At 39.4% G+C, this 13,617-nt stretch overlaps 1 protein-coding gene across 2 annotated transcripts in view; it reads left to right on the forward strand.

Moving 5' to 3' along the window:
- Positions 1 to 13,617, forward strand: part of mbd2.S (methyl-CpG binding domain protein 2 S homeolog) — a 59,466-nt gene that overhangs the window by 13,901 nt on the left and 31,948 nt on the right. For both annotated transcript variants that reach the window (XM_018234748.2, NM_001090318.1), the window contains 1 exon segment: positions 7,404 to 7,541. In XM_018234748.2, the coding sequence (XP_018090237.1) occupies positions 7,404 to 7,541 (138 nt within the window).

Consider the following 13,617-nt stretch of genomic DNA (forward strand, 5'->3'; position numbering starts at 1 on the left):
AGGTGCAGATTCTGCACTGTTGCTACATTTAGTTGCTACATTTAGTTGCTACATTTAGTTGCTACATTTAGGGGCAAATTTTTCAAAGGTCGAGGTGAATTTTCGAATGAAAAAAAAAAATCTAATTTCGAGCTATTTTTTGTATACTTCGACTAGGGAATAGTCCAAATTCAATTCCAATTTGAAAAAAATGTGAAAATTTGAATATCAAAATTTATCACGTACTGTCTCTTCGACTTCGACCATTCGCCATCTTAAACCTGCCGAATTGCTGTTTTAACCTATGGGGGACCTCCTATAACCTATTTGGAGTCAATTGGTGAACTTTGAAAATTCGAAGGTTTTTTTGACGTATTCGGCCAAAAAAAAACTTTGACTTAATTTCGGTTGTTCTTTTTGAATATGAATTTCGAAGTTTTTCAAATTGGAAATTGGACCCTTGATAAATCTGCCTCCTAGTTGATACAATTAGTTGATAAATTTAGTTGCCACATTTAGGGTTAGTTCACACGAGGAGATTCGGGGAGATTTTGTCGCCTGGCGACTAATTGCCTCGCCTTCTGGGTGACAATCTCCCCGAACTGCCTCCTCGTGTCTTCCCATCCGCTATAATGAAAAGTTGCCTGCGCTAAAGCACACGCGGCGCTGCGTTGTCAAAAGTCGCCCGAAGGCAACTACAAGAGGAAACTTCAAGCGATTTTGGGAGACTGGAGCGACGCATGGGTTTTACTACCAGGGATTCACATTATTGCCTATGGGAAAGCTTTTTACTGGAGAGTGCAGGAGATTAGTTGCCCAGAGAAGCAGCGATTTTTCGCTAGCGATTAATCTCCTGGTGTGTCACTGCCCTTAGTTGCTACATTTAGTTTCTACATTTAGTTGCTACATTTAGTTGCTACATTCAGTTGATACATTCAGTTGATACAATTAGTTGATACATATCTCAGCATTATCTTTGGAGTATTGGCAACTATTGTATCAATTCTAAGGGTTAGGCCACACTGGTTGTTTTGGGGAAATTTGGTCGCCAGAGCAGAGTGAGGGAAGGCGTTTGGGCAGATTGGTCGCCGCAAAAATGAGGCGATTAGTCGCCAGGCGACAAAATCTCCCCAAAACGCCCAGTGTGGCCTAACCCTAACAACTGTAATGAAATTCAGGGATTCTGCTCAGCAAGGACAAAGATAAGAAATGTATCAACTAAATGTATCAATTTAGAACAATTTAGAGAGTCGGCGACCCCCACCTCCCAGAGCAGCTTTAGAAAGGTGAAAAATTAGACTTACACTTCAGTATTAGAAAAACAGTCACACATAGAAAATAGAAAGTAATTGGAAAAAGTCTTTATTTCTGGTGACCTGTCTGAAACCAATTGAACTGAAAAAAGTGTTGGAAGGTGAACAACCCCTTTAAAGGAGAAGGAAAGTATTTTTTATTTGGGGGTGCCAAAAGTTAGGCACCCCCAAGTGATCACATTTACTTACCTGAAACCCCGGGATGATGCTCCTTACAGCAGAAAACTGCACCGGCCCGGGGGTTATTCCAGTGAGCACGACTGAGCAATCCTCTTCCAGCTCCTTCATTTCCTTCTCCTTTATTTCCTTCTCCTTTAAAGGGGTGGTTCACCTTTAAGTTACATTTTAGTATGTTATAGAATGGCCAGTTCTAAGCAGCTTTTCAATTGGTTGTTTTTAAATGATTTGCTTTTTTCTTCTCATTCTTTCCAGCTCTCGAAATGGAGGTCACTGACCCCATCTAAAAACAAATGCTCTGTAAGACTACAAATGTATTGTTATTGTTACTTTTTATTACTCCTCTTTCTATTCAGGCCTCTCCTATTAATATTCCAGTCTCTTATTCAAATCAATGCACGGTTGCTAGGGGAATTGGGACCCTGGCAACCAGATGGCTGAAATTGCAACCTGGAGAACTGCTGAATAAAAAGCTAAATAACTCAAAAACCACAAATAATAAATAATGAAAACCAATTGCAAATTGTCTCAGAATATCCCTCTCTACATCATACTAGCAGTTAATTTAAAGTTGAACAGCCCCTTTAAAGGTCAGCTAAAGCAACTAACTTTTCACACATTTTACTTATTCTCTAGGGCTGCTGTGCAAGTTTCCTTCTGTAGCCATTCAGTGTCAATGAACTTCTAGCAAGTTGTATCGTGTGTATGTTTTGGGCTCTGCTCTGTACAACTGACTGCTCCCATGGGTAACAATGGGCCGATTTTGTAGCTCTGGGGACATGGGGGACAAAACACTCCATATTGCCCATTAACTTTGGAGTAACAGTATCCAATGCAGTTTCATGCAGATGAGAGGTAATCAACTGCACAAAATGTATCAAAAATTTTTTTGTGAAATAATACAAAAGTCTTTATTTACATCATGTATAAAAATTAAAAGCCTGACGCGTTTCGTGTCTCCAAAGGACACTTAATCATAGGCCTAGGATTAAGTGTCCTTTGGGGACACGAAACGCATATGCAAATTTGAGGCGGGGAGGGAAATCACATGACTTTCACAAAACAAAAACAAGGAAGTAAAAAATGTTTTCCCCTTCACACCTCCACATATGCAAATTAGGATACGGATTCGGTGTTCGACCGGATCAGTGGATTCTTCGCATGCCTAATTTTAAGCCTGTGTACTCCCCTATACTGTGAATAAAAAGGCAAAAGTGATCAAGCTGTAAACAACCACTTTGTGTATATTTACCACATTACTAATATAATGAAATAAAAAGGCTAATTATCATAGGCATGTGATAATATAATAATTATTATAAAGTTCAAATTTAAAACCACCAACAAAAAAAAAAATGTACGCACAAAAGTTGAGGGTTTTTTTTCGGATGAAACCGCAATTCGAATTTGATTCCAGTTTTTGGGTCAGAACTATTTGATCGAATTTTAAATGCTCACAGTTTTTTTCATTAAAAACATACCATTAGACTTGTGAATAAACTTTTTATTAGAGTTTAAAAATTTTTTTCAAAATTCCACCTTTGATAAATAACCCCCCAAAATGTCAAGTTTCATTTTTCACCTTCTTATGTCTTTCTGGTTTAGCTCTGGGAGGGGGATACATTTAGTTGAGACATTTCTTCTCTTGGCCCTGCTGAGCCAAATCCCTGAGTTTCATTAAAGGGGTTGAAATTCTGAGACAATTTGCAATTGGTTTTAATTTTTTATTATACTATGAGACTTTTGAGATATTTTGTTTTTATGCAGCAGATTTCCAGTTTGAATTTTCAGCAGTCTGGTTGCTAGGGTCCAAATTACTCTAGCAACCATGCTTTGATTTGAATAAGAGACTGGAATATGAATAGGAGAGGCCTGAACAGAAAGATGAGAAATAAAAACAACAATAAATGTATAGCCTTACCTAGCATTTGTTTTTTAGATGGGGTCAGTGACCCCCATTTGAAAGCTGGGAAGAATCAAAAGAAGAAGGCAAATCATTCAAAAAGTATAAAAAATAAATAATGAAGACCGATTCAAAAGTAGCTAAGCATTGGCCATTCTATAATATACTAAAGTTAACTTAAAGGTGAACTACCCCTTTAAAGGCAGCTGTTAGAATTGATACAATAATTGATATTCCACAGATACTGCTGAGAAATGGATCAACCAAGGGGGTTATTTATCAAAGTCCGAATTGGTCTCAACACTTTCTGCTACAAACTCGGATCAAATCCACTCGGGTTTTTTATGCTTATTTATTATTACATTTTCCCGAAAATTTGCTTTGTTGGAAAAAAACAGATTTTCACGATTTTCTCATATTTTTTTCCATCCGATTTTCGTGTTTTTTTTTTTTCATAATTTTCACCCTTATTGCACGAAACCCAGCGCACATCAAAAAATCATTGGGACTTCTCCCATTGACTTATATGCAACCTCGACAGGTCTGAGATGTCGGATGTTTAGATTGTGACTTTTCCGTCCTCTGGGTTTAATAAATTCCCGAAAATTCGTGACTTTTTAAAAGTATAAAAAAAGAAAATCATGAAATTTTCGTGATTTTTGCATTCGGAGTTTAGTAAATAACCCCCTAATTGTATCAACTATATGTAACAAATTATAACAGTTCAGAATCTGCCCCTAGAGCTTGGCCATTGTTAAACTATAATTTTGGGAAACGGTAAAAAAATAAAGATGGGAAGCAAACAAACAATCTAATAACAACTAAACTGAAGAAAAGTGTCAGAAAGGGGAACAACCCCTATAAATCTTCTGCAAAGACGCATCTCTATTCTAAAGTGTAGGGTCTCAAGCTCTGGTGGTTAAACTACAACTTTCCAAACCCTGAAGCAAATGGTGACAAGTTGGAAGGTGTAGTTCAGCAACAGTGATAATGTGGCCATTCCTATCCAGCACTGTTCAGAAAACCAGTGTCAGCTACTTTTGTGGTTATTGTGTCAGAGTTTCCTCATCACACAAATGTGAAAGGACAGAGAGTCCGTGAAATGAAGAACTAAAATTAGTTTATTTTGTCATATCAGTATAGAAACCCACAGCCGCAAGCTGGGCAGTCCCATTCCGAGAAAATAAAACGACTGCTGTCATGTTTAGTTATGACTATGACTACGTTTTTTGAAACAAAATCTTCATATGGTAGAAATGAAAAATGATCAGGGTTGTTTTTTAATCTAATCACAGAATTTAGATCATCATAGTAAAAACCCATGTCTCACTGAGACACATTCAGTTACATTGAGAAGGAAAAATAGCAGCCTGCCAGAAAGCATTTCTCTCCTAAAGTGCAGGCACAAGTCACATGACATGGGGCAGCTGGGAAATTGACAATATGTCTAGCTCCATGTCAGATTTCAAAATTGAATATAAAAAAATCTGTTTGCTCTTTTGAGAAATGGATTTCAGTGCAGAATTTTGCTGAAGCAGCACTATTAACTGATTCATTTTGAAAAAACATTTTTCCCATGACAGTATCCCTTTAAGACAAACATCGGTCTAAAGGTGGCCATAGACGCACAGATAATATTGTACGAAACAAATTATCGTACGATATTCGGTGTGTGTATGGTGGAAAAAGAGCCGGCTGATATCGACAGAAGACTTGGATATCCGTCGGCTCGTCGGGCGCCTTTGAAGGGACCCAAACATCGGCCATTGTTAGTGCTGAATCGTCAGATACAGGTAGAATTCTATTGTTTCTTCCCGTATATCTACCTGTATATCTGACGATTCAGCTCTACACGTGTGTATTGAAACTAACGATCTTTCTTGGAACGATCTTTTCGTAATTGTTACGTCTATGGCCACCTTATGCTGCATTTAATAAGTAAATGTATATGTTTCAACTTCCATACAAATTCAACTGAAGAAGAAACCTACAGACCCTATCTCGTACGTAACCCAGGGACTGCCTGTATTCCATTGGGAATCTCCCATCCATTGGGCAATAGGGATGTAGCGAACGTCGGAAAAAATGTTCGCGGACATGTTCGCGAACGTCCGGACAAAAATGCGAACGTTGCGAACCCCATAGACTTCAATGGGAAGGCGAAGGCCAGAAAAATGATTTTAAAGTTGTTTAAAGGGTGCAACGACCTGGACAGTGGCATGCCAGAGGGGGATCAAGGGCAAATATGTTTCTAAAGAATCCATTGTTGACACAGCGCTGCGTTTTGTGCTGTAAAGGGCAGAAATCACACTACGTCACTCAGGTGGCATTTCTGGAGACGGTATTATTATTGATATTTAGACAGAATGTGAAAAAGCTCACACAGCTAGGTGGCAGTGGTTTGAAGAACAGATGCAGATGGGAGATCAGCAGCAGGACAGACAGCTGCCCACAGCAGCTACATACAGAGCACTGCAGTAGAAGGTAGATTACTAGCCAGCAAAGCTACCTAACCTAAAATGTCCCTCAAATCCCTGCAGAGTTCTGTCCCTACAATACAGAGCAGTATCAAGTAGATTACTAGCCAGCAAAGTTACTATCAACTGTCCCTCAAATCACTAACAGCTCTCTCCCTACACTAGCTCTTCCAAGCACACACAGGCAGAATGAAAAAACGCTGCAGGGCTTCAGTTTATATATGGAAGGGGAGTGGTCCAGGGGGTGTGGGGGTGGTCCAGGAGGGAGAGCTTCCTGATTGGCTGCCATGTATCTGCTGGTCTGGGGGAGAAATGGCAAAAAAAGCGCCAGCTAAGGCGAACCCAAATTGGCGAACGTTGCGTTACGTTCGCGAACATTCGGCGGACGCGAACGGTCGATGTTCGCGCGAACAGTCCGCGACATCCCTATTGGGCAAATTCACTAACCCACGAAAATTCGAGCGATGGCTTCACTCACATCGCAACACTTCACCAGGCGAAAATTCGCCAGGACAACGCTAATTCACTAAAATGCGAAGTTGCGTCCAGGGCGCCGAAAAAGCAAAGCAAAGTTGTGCTAGCGTTGGCTAATTAGCATACGCCAAGAAGTTAAATTTAATGGACGTATATGTTGCAGCAAATACATTACACTACACAAGTCCAGGGAACCTTAATAAAATAAAATAGAGTTGTTATATTGCCCTACACATGAGCCCAGTGTATAGTTTATGTGCCATATGTTAGGAAATGTAGGGGGGAAGCCGGATACCCCAAAAATTACGATCTTTTGCAGCCTATCACCCCGAAAACCTGAAAAGTCGCCAGCGTTTTTTGGGACTTAGAAAAAAATTCTAAATTTTTTGAGTAACTCCTATCTACTCTATTGCACTTCACCTGGTCTGAGGTGGTGAAGGCAAGTCTGGCGAAACGGGTAACGTTCAGTAAAATCCGCATTTTAGTGAATTTGCGTGGTTACGTCCATTCACGAGAGCGAAAATTTGCCTGGTGATAGCATGCGAATGATCGCTAGCGTCTGTTTCTTTCACTAGCGATGTGAATCCTGCGGCCGTTAGTAAATCGTGAAAGTTCCGAAATGACGTCACGTCAGCGTTAGTCACTTAGCCCTTTAGTAAATTTGCCCCATGTGTCAGTCATTGGATTGTGTGGGTAAACCACTTCTCTAAGAACTAGGGATGCACCGAATCCTCTATTTTGGAATCGGCCGAACCCCCCGAATCGTTTGCGAAAGATTCGGCCGAACCGAATCCGAGTCCTGATTTGCATATGCAAATTAGGGACGGGAATGGGAAAAAATTGTTTACTTCCTTGTTTTGTGACAAAAAGTCACGCGATTTCCCTCCCTGCCCCTCATTTACATTTGCAAATTCAGATTCGGTTCAGCCGGGGAGAAGGATTAGGCCGAATCCGAATCGTGTTGAAATGGATTCGGTGCATCCTACTAAGAACTGTAATGCTATTGCCCTCTTTTATCCAATACTGTTAGTGGTGATGTATTTTTATACCAATTACACTATTGTGGCTTTTGTCTTGCAGAGTAAACCAGACTTAAACACGACGTTGCCTATTCGACAAACTGCCTCAATCTTTAAACAGCCAGTAACCAAAATTACCAACCACCCCAGTAACAAAGTGAAATCAGACCCCCAGAGGGTGATTGAACAACCCCGGCAGGTAAGTGGCTTTACAGACACCCGCTAGAGAGGAATATTCTGAGACAATTTGCAATTGGTTTTCAATTTTTTTTGTTATTTGTGGTTTTTGTGAGTTATTTCGCTTTTTATTCAGCAGCTCTCCAGTTTGCAATTTCAGCACTCTGGTTGGTGGGGTCCAAATGTCCCTAGCAACCATGCATTGATTTGAATAATAGACTGGAATATGAAAAGGAGAGGACTGGATAAAAAAGAGTAGTAATGAAAAGTACGTAAAACAATAGATTTGTAGCCTTACAGACCATTTGTTTTTTAGATTTGGGTCATGCGACCCCCCCCCCATCTGAAAGCTGGAAAAGAGCTAGAAGATGAAGGCAAATAATTCAAAAACGATAAAAAATGAAGGCCAACTGAAAAGTTGCTTAGAATCGGCCATTCTATAACATACTAACAGTTAACTTTAAATTGAACCAGCCCCTTTTAATGGAGGAGTGCATTGGAAATGATGTTTATGTCTTTACCGATGACTAGGTGGAACAAGTGATTCCGTGCAGGATATACAGTATATACTGTATATATATATTTCATCTGCTCGCAGGTGAAATCTCAACATAAAAGCAGACGAGAGTCGGTTTTACTGGGAGGTATTTCCAGACACCTGTTATGCCTCATTACTGTCTTTATTTTTATATTATCTTAAAGGAGAAGGAAAGCTACCGAGGCAGTTTATTGCCAATAGATGGGCCACAATAGTGCAAGCTATAACACTGTATTTATTCTGCTTTACCATACCTGAGTAAACAGCTCTAGAAGCTCTCTCTGTTTGTTTAGGATAGCAGCTGCCATATTAGCTTGGTGTGACATCACTTCCTGCCTTAGTCTTTCCCTGCTCACTCATAGCTCTGGGCTCAGATTACAGCAGGGAGGAGCAAACTGAGCATGCTCAAGCCCTAGCCCTGGAGGTTTAAGCTGAAAACAGGAAGTCTGATACAGAAGCCCATGAGTACACAATAGAAGGAAAGAAATGTGCTGTTTCTTTTGACAGAGGACTCAGAGCAACATTACTTTGAGGGATTACTGGTGTATTTATATAGACCTTTCTGATAAAGTTTATTTAATTTAGCCTTTTCTTCTTTAAGTCGATATATAGATATCTGTGTGTGTCCTAAATATATGTATATACACACACACAGTGCATTTTCTGGCAGGATCATGCCAGAGTTACCCATTCTGCAACAAAATCCAAAATCGCGGTAGCACACTGATCTGTTTTAGTGAATGCAAAAGGTGATTTTATTGGCTCATTGTAGACTTAAAAACATGGCAAAGTTTCAGGCCACACAGGGCCCTTTATCAAGCCTTGATAAAGGGCCCTGTGTGCCCCAAAACTTTCGTTTTATATAAACTATAGTTTATATAAACAAGCTGCTATGTAGCCACAGGGGCAGCCATTCAAGCACAGGATACACAGTAGATAACAGATAAGTACTACTATAGTTTATATAAACAAGCTGCTGCGTAGCCACAGGGGCAGCCATTCAAGCACAGGATACACAGTAGATAACAGATAAGTACTACTATAGTTTATATAAACAAGCTGCTATATAGCCATGGGGGCAGCCATTCAAGCACAGGATACACAGTAGATAACAGATAAGTACTACTATAGTTTATATAAACAAGCTGCTGTGTAGCCATGGGGGCAGCCATTCAATCACAGGGTACACAGTAGATAACAGATAAGTACTACTATAGTTTATATAAACAAGCTGCTGTGTAGCCATGAGGGCAGCCATTCAAGCACAGGATACACAGTAGATAACAGATAAGTACTACTATAGTTTATATAAACATGCTGCTGTGTAGCCATGGGCGCAGCCATTCAAGCACAGGATACACAGTAGATAACAGATAATTACTACTATAGTTTATATAAACAAGCTGCTATATAGCCATGGGGGCAGCCATTCAAGCACAGGATACACAGTAGATAAAAGATAAGTACTACTATAGTTTATATAAACGAGCTGCTGTGTAGCCATAGGGCAGCTATTCAAAGGAGAAAAGACTCAGGATACACAGCAGATAACATATAAGCTCTGTAGAACATAATGGTGTTATCTGTTATCCACTTTTAACCTGTGCCAAATAGCCGTTTTTTAATTTACGCCATTGCTACATTGCAGCTTATTTATATGAACTATAGTAGTGTTTCTGAAGCAAACACATGAGTTTTACCAGTGCAGGGCAACACTACATGATATTTTCATTACTTTAAGCACTTTCATTTTTTGGTGTTACTTTACAGTGAATACAATAGCTACACGGCAGACTTATCCATGAAATCATTTCAGGCAGAGACTGGACTAGTAGTGTTTACAACCAAAGCAATAATACTTGGCCCAGCACCTAAATTGCCCAGCACATTATCTTGATACCCCAACACTTGCTCCATTAGCTCTCCAATACCGTATGCCTTGAAATAAGGCTAATATAAAACTGTGAGTAACCTGCCTTCCCATCAGGTCACAGAATAATGAGTCTGTACAACCACACCCAAGGATTCCCGTCATGCAGGTTATGTTTTTATATAGAATAAAGAAAAACACCCAAGCTACAAACAGAATAACATCTAAACTTCAGGCACTATGTTTTAGACTGCACTGTTAGGGGGTGATTTATCAAAATTCAAATTTTTCGGATTTTTTAAATAAAAAAAGTCCGACCAAACCAGCATTCACAATTTGACCTTATTTATTATTTAAAAGGCACAAATTAATCAGTTCTGGGAAAAATCCCCAAAAAATGCATGAAAAATCGTATCGCTTTTCCCCTAATCATATGTTCATTTTTTTCTCAGGCTTTTTCCTTAATTGAAATCGTACAATTTTAATGATCGGATTTACAGGCTAAACCCAGTGCAGACCACAATAGCTTCCAAGTAGGATAGGAGCCTCTCCCGTTGACTTATACACAAGGTCGGCAGGTCTGAGATGCCGGATTTTCGGATTCTGATTTTTTTTGTATCTAATCTCGAAAAATTCTTCGAAAAAGTTTTTTTTCCACTAACAATTCTGATTTTCTAGTTAAAAAAAATCTTAGAGTTTTTAGCATTCGGACTTTAATAAATAACCCCCATAGTGTTCATATGATTCAGTTCTTCTTCGTTAAAAGTCGCCTGCGCTAAAACACACGCGGCAATGCGTTTTCTGAAGTCACCCGAAATATCCTCCATGAGGCAACTTTTGGCGACTACTGAAAACGCATCGCCGCGTGTGCTTTAGCGCAGGCGACTTTTCATTATAGCCTATGGGAAGACACGCTGAGGCAGTTCATGGAGATTGTCGCTCAAAAGACGAGGCGATTAGTCGCCAGGCGACAAAATCTCCCCGAATCTCCTCGTGTGAACTAGGTATGAAGATCCAAATTACGGAAAGATCCAATATCTGGAAAACTCCAGGTCCCGAGCAGGTATAACAGGTCCCATACCTATAGTAGAGTTTTTAAATTTTTGTAAGAAAGCGAATCGAAGCCTACCCTAGTCTACCCTAACCTAGTCTATCCTAACCTATCTTTTCTTCTAAATGCACCATATGCTACTACCACCTATGAAATTCAGTGCTCACAGCTCAGTGCCACATCTCTGATATTGCTGACTCTTGTGAGTAGATTTATCAAGGGTCGAATTTCAAATTCATGTGAGTTATTTAAGATTCCCATAAACTCCCATAACTTCCACCAATCAGAATTTATTTAAAAAAAAATCACATTTTCAAAACTTGGATGAATGTAATCGATCCGAAAACTCGAATCGAATTAGAATCCAATTAGATTTGGATTTTAAAAACGAATAGTCGAATTTGAGTTCTTAAAGGGCCAGCGTATGATGAATCTTGAAAATCTAATTCTAATTTTTTGAAAAACTCGAATCAAATTTGAATAACTCCCTAGTCGAAATTGACAGTTTTGACCATTAATAAAAATCAAAAATTTTCAATTTGACCCCTGATAAATCTGCCCCTTGATCTTGCCCATCCTTATATACCTTGTGTTTCATACCCCCTTTTCCGTTTAGAAGCTCTTTTGGTTAATTTTTGGATCATTTTTAGGAAGAACAATTAAAAAAAAACTTTTAGCCTTGGTGCCTTAAGTGACGATAACATAATTAGGGATGCACCAAATCCAGGATTCGGTTCAGGATTCTGCCAGTATTCAGCCTTTTTCAGCAGGATTTGGATTCACCCGAATCCTTCTGCCACGCCGAACCCGACTCCTAATTTGCATATGCAAATTAGGGACAGGGAGGGAAATAGTCTGACTTTTGTCACAAAACAAGGAAGTAAACATTTTTCCCCTTCCCACCCCTAATTTGCATATAGAAGTTGGATTAGGTTCAGAATTGAGCCGAATCTTTCACAAAGGATTCGGGGGTTTGGCCGAATCCAAGATAGATTTGGTTCATCCCTAAACATAACCTTACTTATCTTACATGGAACTTTGTTTTTTGTTATAAAGAGATTGGTTTAATAGAAACATGTCACCTCTGGCACAGGTGTTTTTTCTGCCTGAAAAGTCATTTTAAAGAGCAGTTTGCATTTAAACTACATTGTAAATTACATTTACAGTCATCGCCAGGGTCTCCTTAACGGGGAAGTAAAGTCTAAAATAGAATGAGGTTATAAATGCTGTATTTTGTATACTAAACATAAACATGAACTTACTGCACCACAAGCCTAATCAAACAAATAATTTATGCTTTCAAAGTTGGCCACAGGGGGTCACCATCTTGTAACTTTGTTATACATATTTGCAAGACCAAGACTGTGCACATGCTCAGTGTAGTCTGGGTTTTAGTTCCGAGGTTAAGCTTCGGGATCATCATAAATTATCAAAACCGCACAAGTCCTGCTTTTCAGCTCTCTTGGTTTCCATTGATTGGTTAACAGCACAAGTCCTGCTTTTCAGCTCTCTTGGTTTACACTGATTGGTTACCAGGCAGAAGCCAATCAGATACTTGAGGGGGGGGCACATGGGTCATATCTGTTGCTTTTGAATCTGAGCTGAAAGCTGAGGATCAATTACAAACTCACTGAACAGAAATGTCCCATGTGGCCCCCCTTCAAGTCGCTGACTAACTCAGAGTTAGAGAGCCTAAAAGCAGGAAGTAGTGTTCTGGCTATTATGTTACACATCCAGTCACTCCAGCCTTTATACATTACATTTTTTGGCTAACCAACTATATTAGAAACATTTTTTACTTTGCACAGCCTATTTATTTACCCAGTTTTTATTTTTACACTGTTCCTTTAAAAAAATGGCATTTTTTAAAAAATGATCATGTTATTAATAGAATGTTTTTAAGAAATCATCGGTGCTATCATAGTGCTGGCTTCTATGCTATTCCCCTTACAAGGTGCAACAGTGTAATAGCCACTGTCAGGAAATGGTTTTGACTGCGCTCAGTAATGAGGGTGAGAACAGAAGAAGAATAAAGAGCACGGCGGGTAATGATCTGATGAACATTCTCAGTGCAATTCTACTTTGGAACAGTTTATTCCTGGCAAAGTGTGAGCATTAATAGTATTGCTGCTGCTCTTTCTATTCCTTACACTCAGCTGTTTCACTATACTCTTCCTGGACTGCACAATCCTCACTGTGGAAGCAGTCCCATCTGTTTGTTAGGGGCTTAATTGTGCAGCTACGGGGTACCCCAAAACTATTGCCTTTGTCCCTGTCTTCTGTGTGGTTGTCCACGTGGCCCCCCATATTGACAGAACACGATGCGACAAATGTATCAAATGGTGAAAGTAAAAAAAAAAAAAAGTTTCTCTTTGCATTGATAAAACCTAAAAGCATTTTATGGGTCGATATATTATTGTCGAATATCGAGGGTTACTTAACCCTTGATATTCGACTGTTGAAGTTAAATCCTTCGACTTAAAATATCAAAGTCGAAGGATTTAGCGCTATTCGTTCAATTCGAAGGATTTTAATCCATCGATCGAACGATTTTTGTTCAACCAAAAAAAGATTGCTAAGCCAATGGGGACCTTCCCCATAGGCTAACATTGACTTCGGCAGCTTTTTGGTGGCGAACT

This window comes from Xenopus laevis, chromosome 1S (assembly GCF_017654675.1).
Source record: "Xenopus laevis strain J_2021 chromosome 1S, Xenopus_laevis_v10.1, whole genome shotgun sequence".
In the NCBI taxonomy this organism is placed as follows: domain Eukaryota; kingdom Metazoa; phylum Chordata; class Amphibia; order Anura; family Pipidae; genus Xenopus; species Xenopus laevis.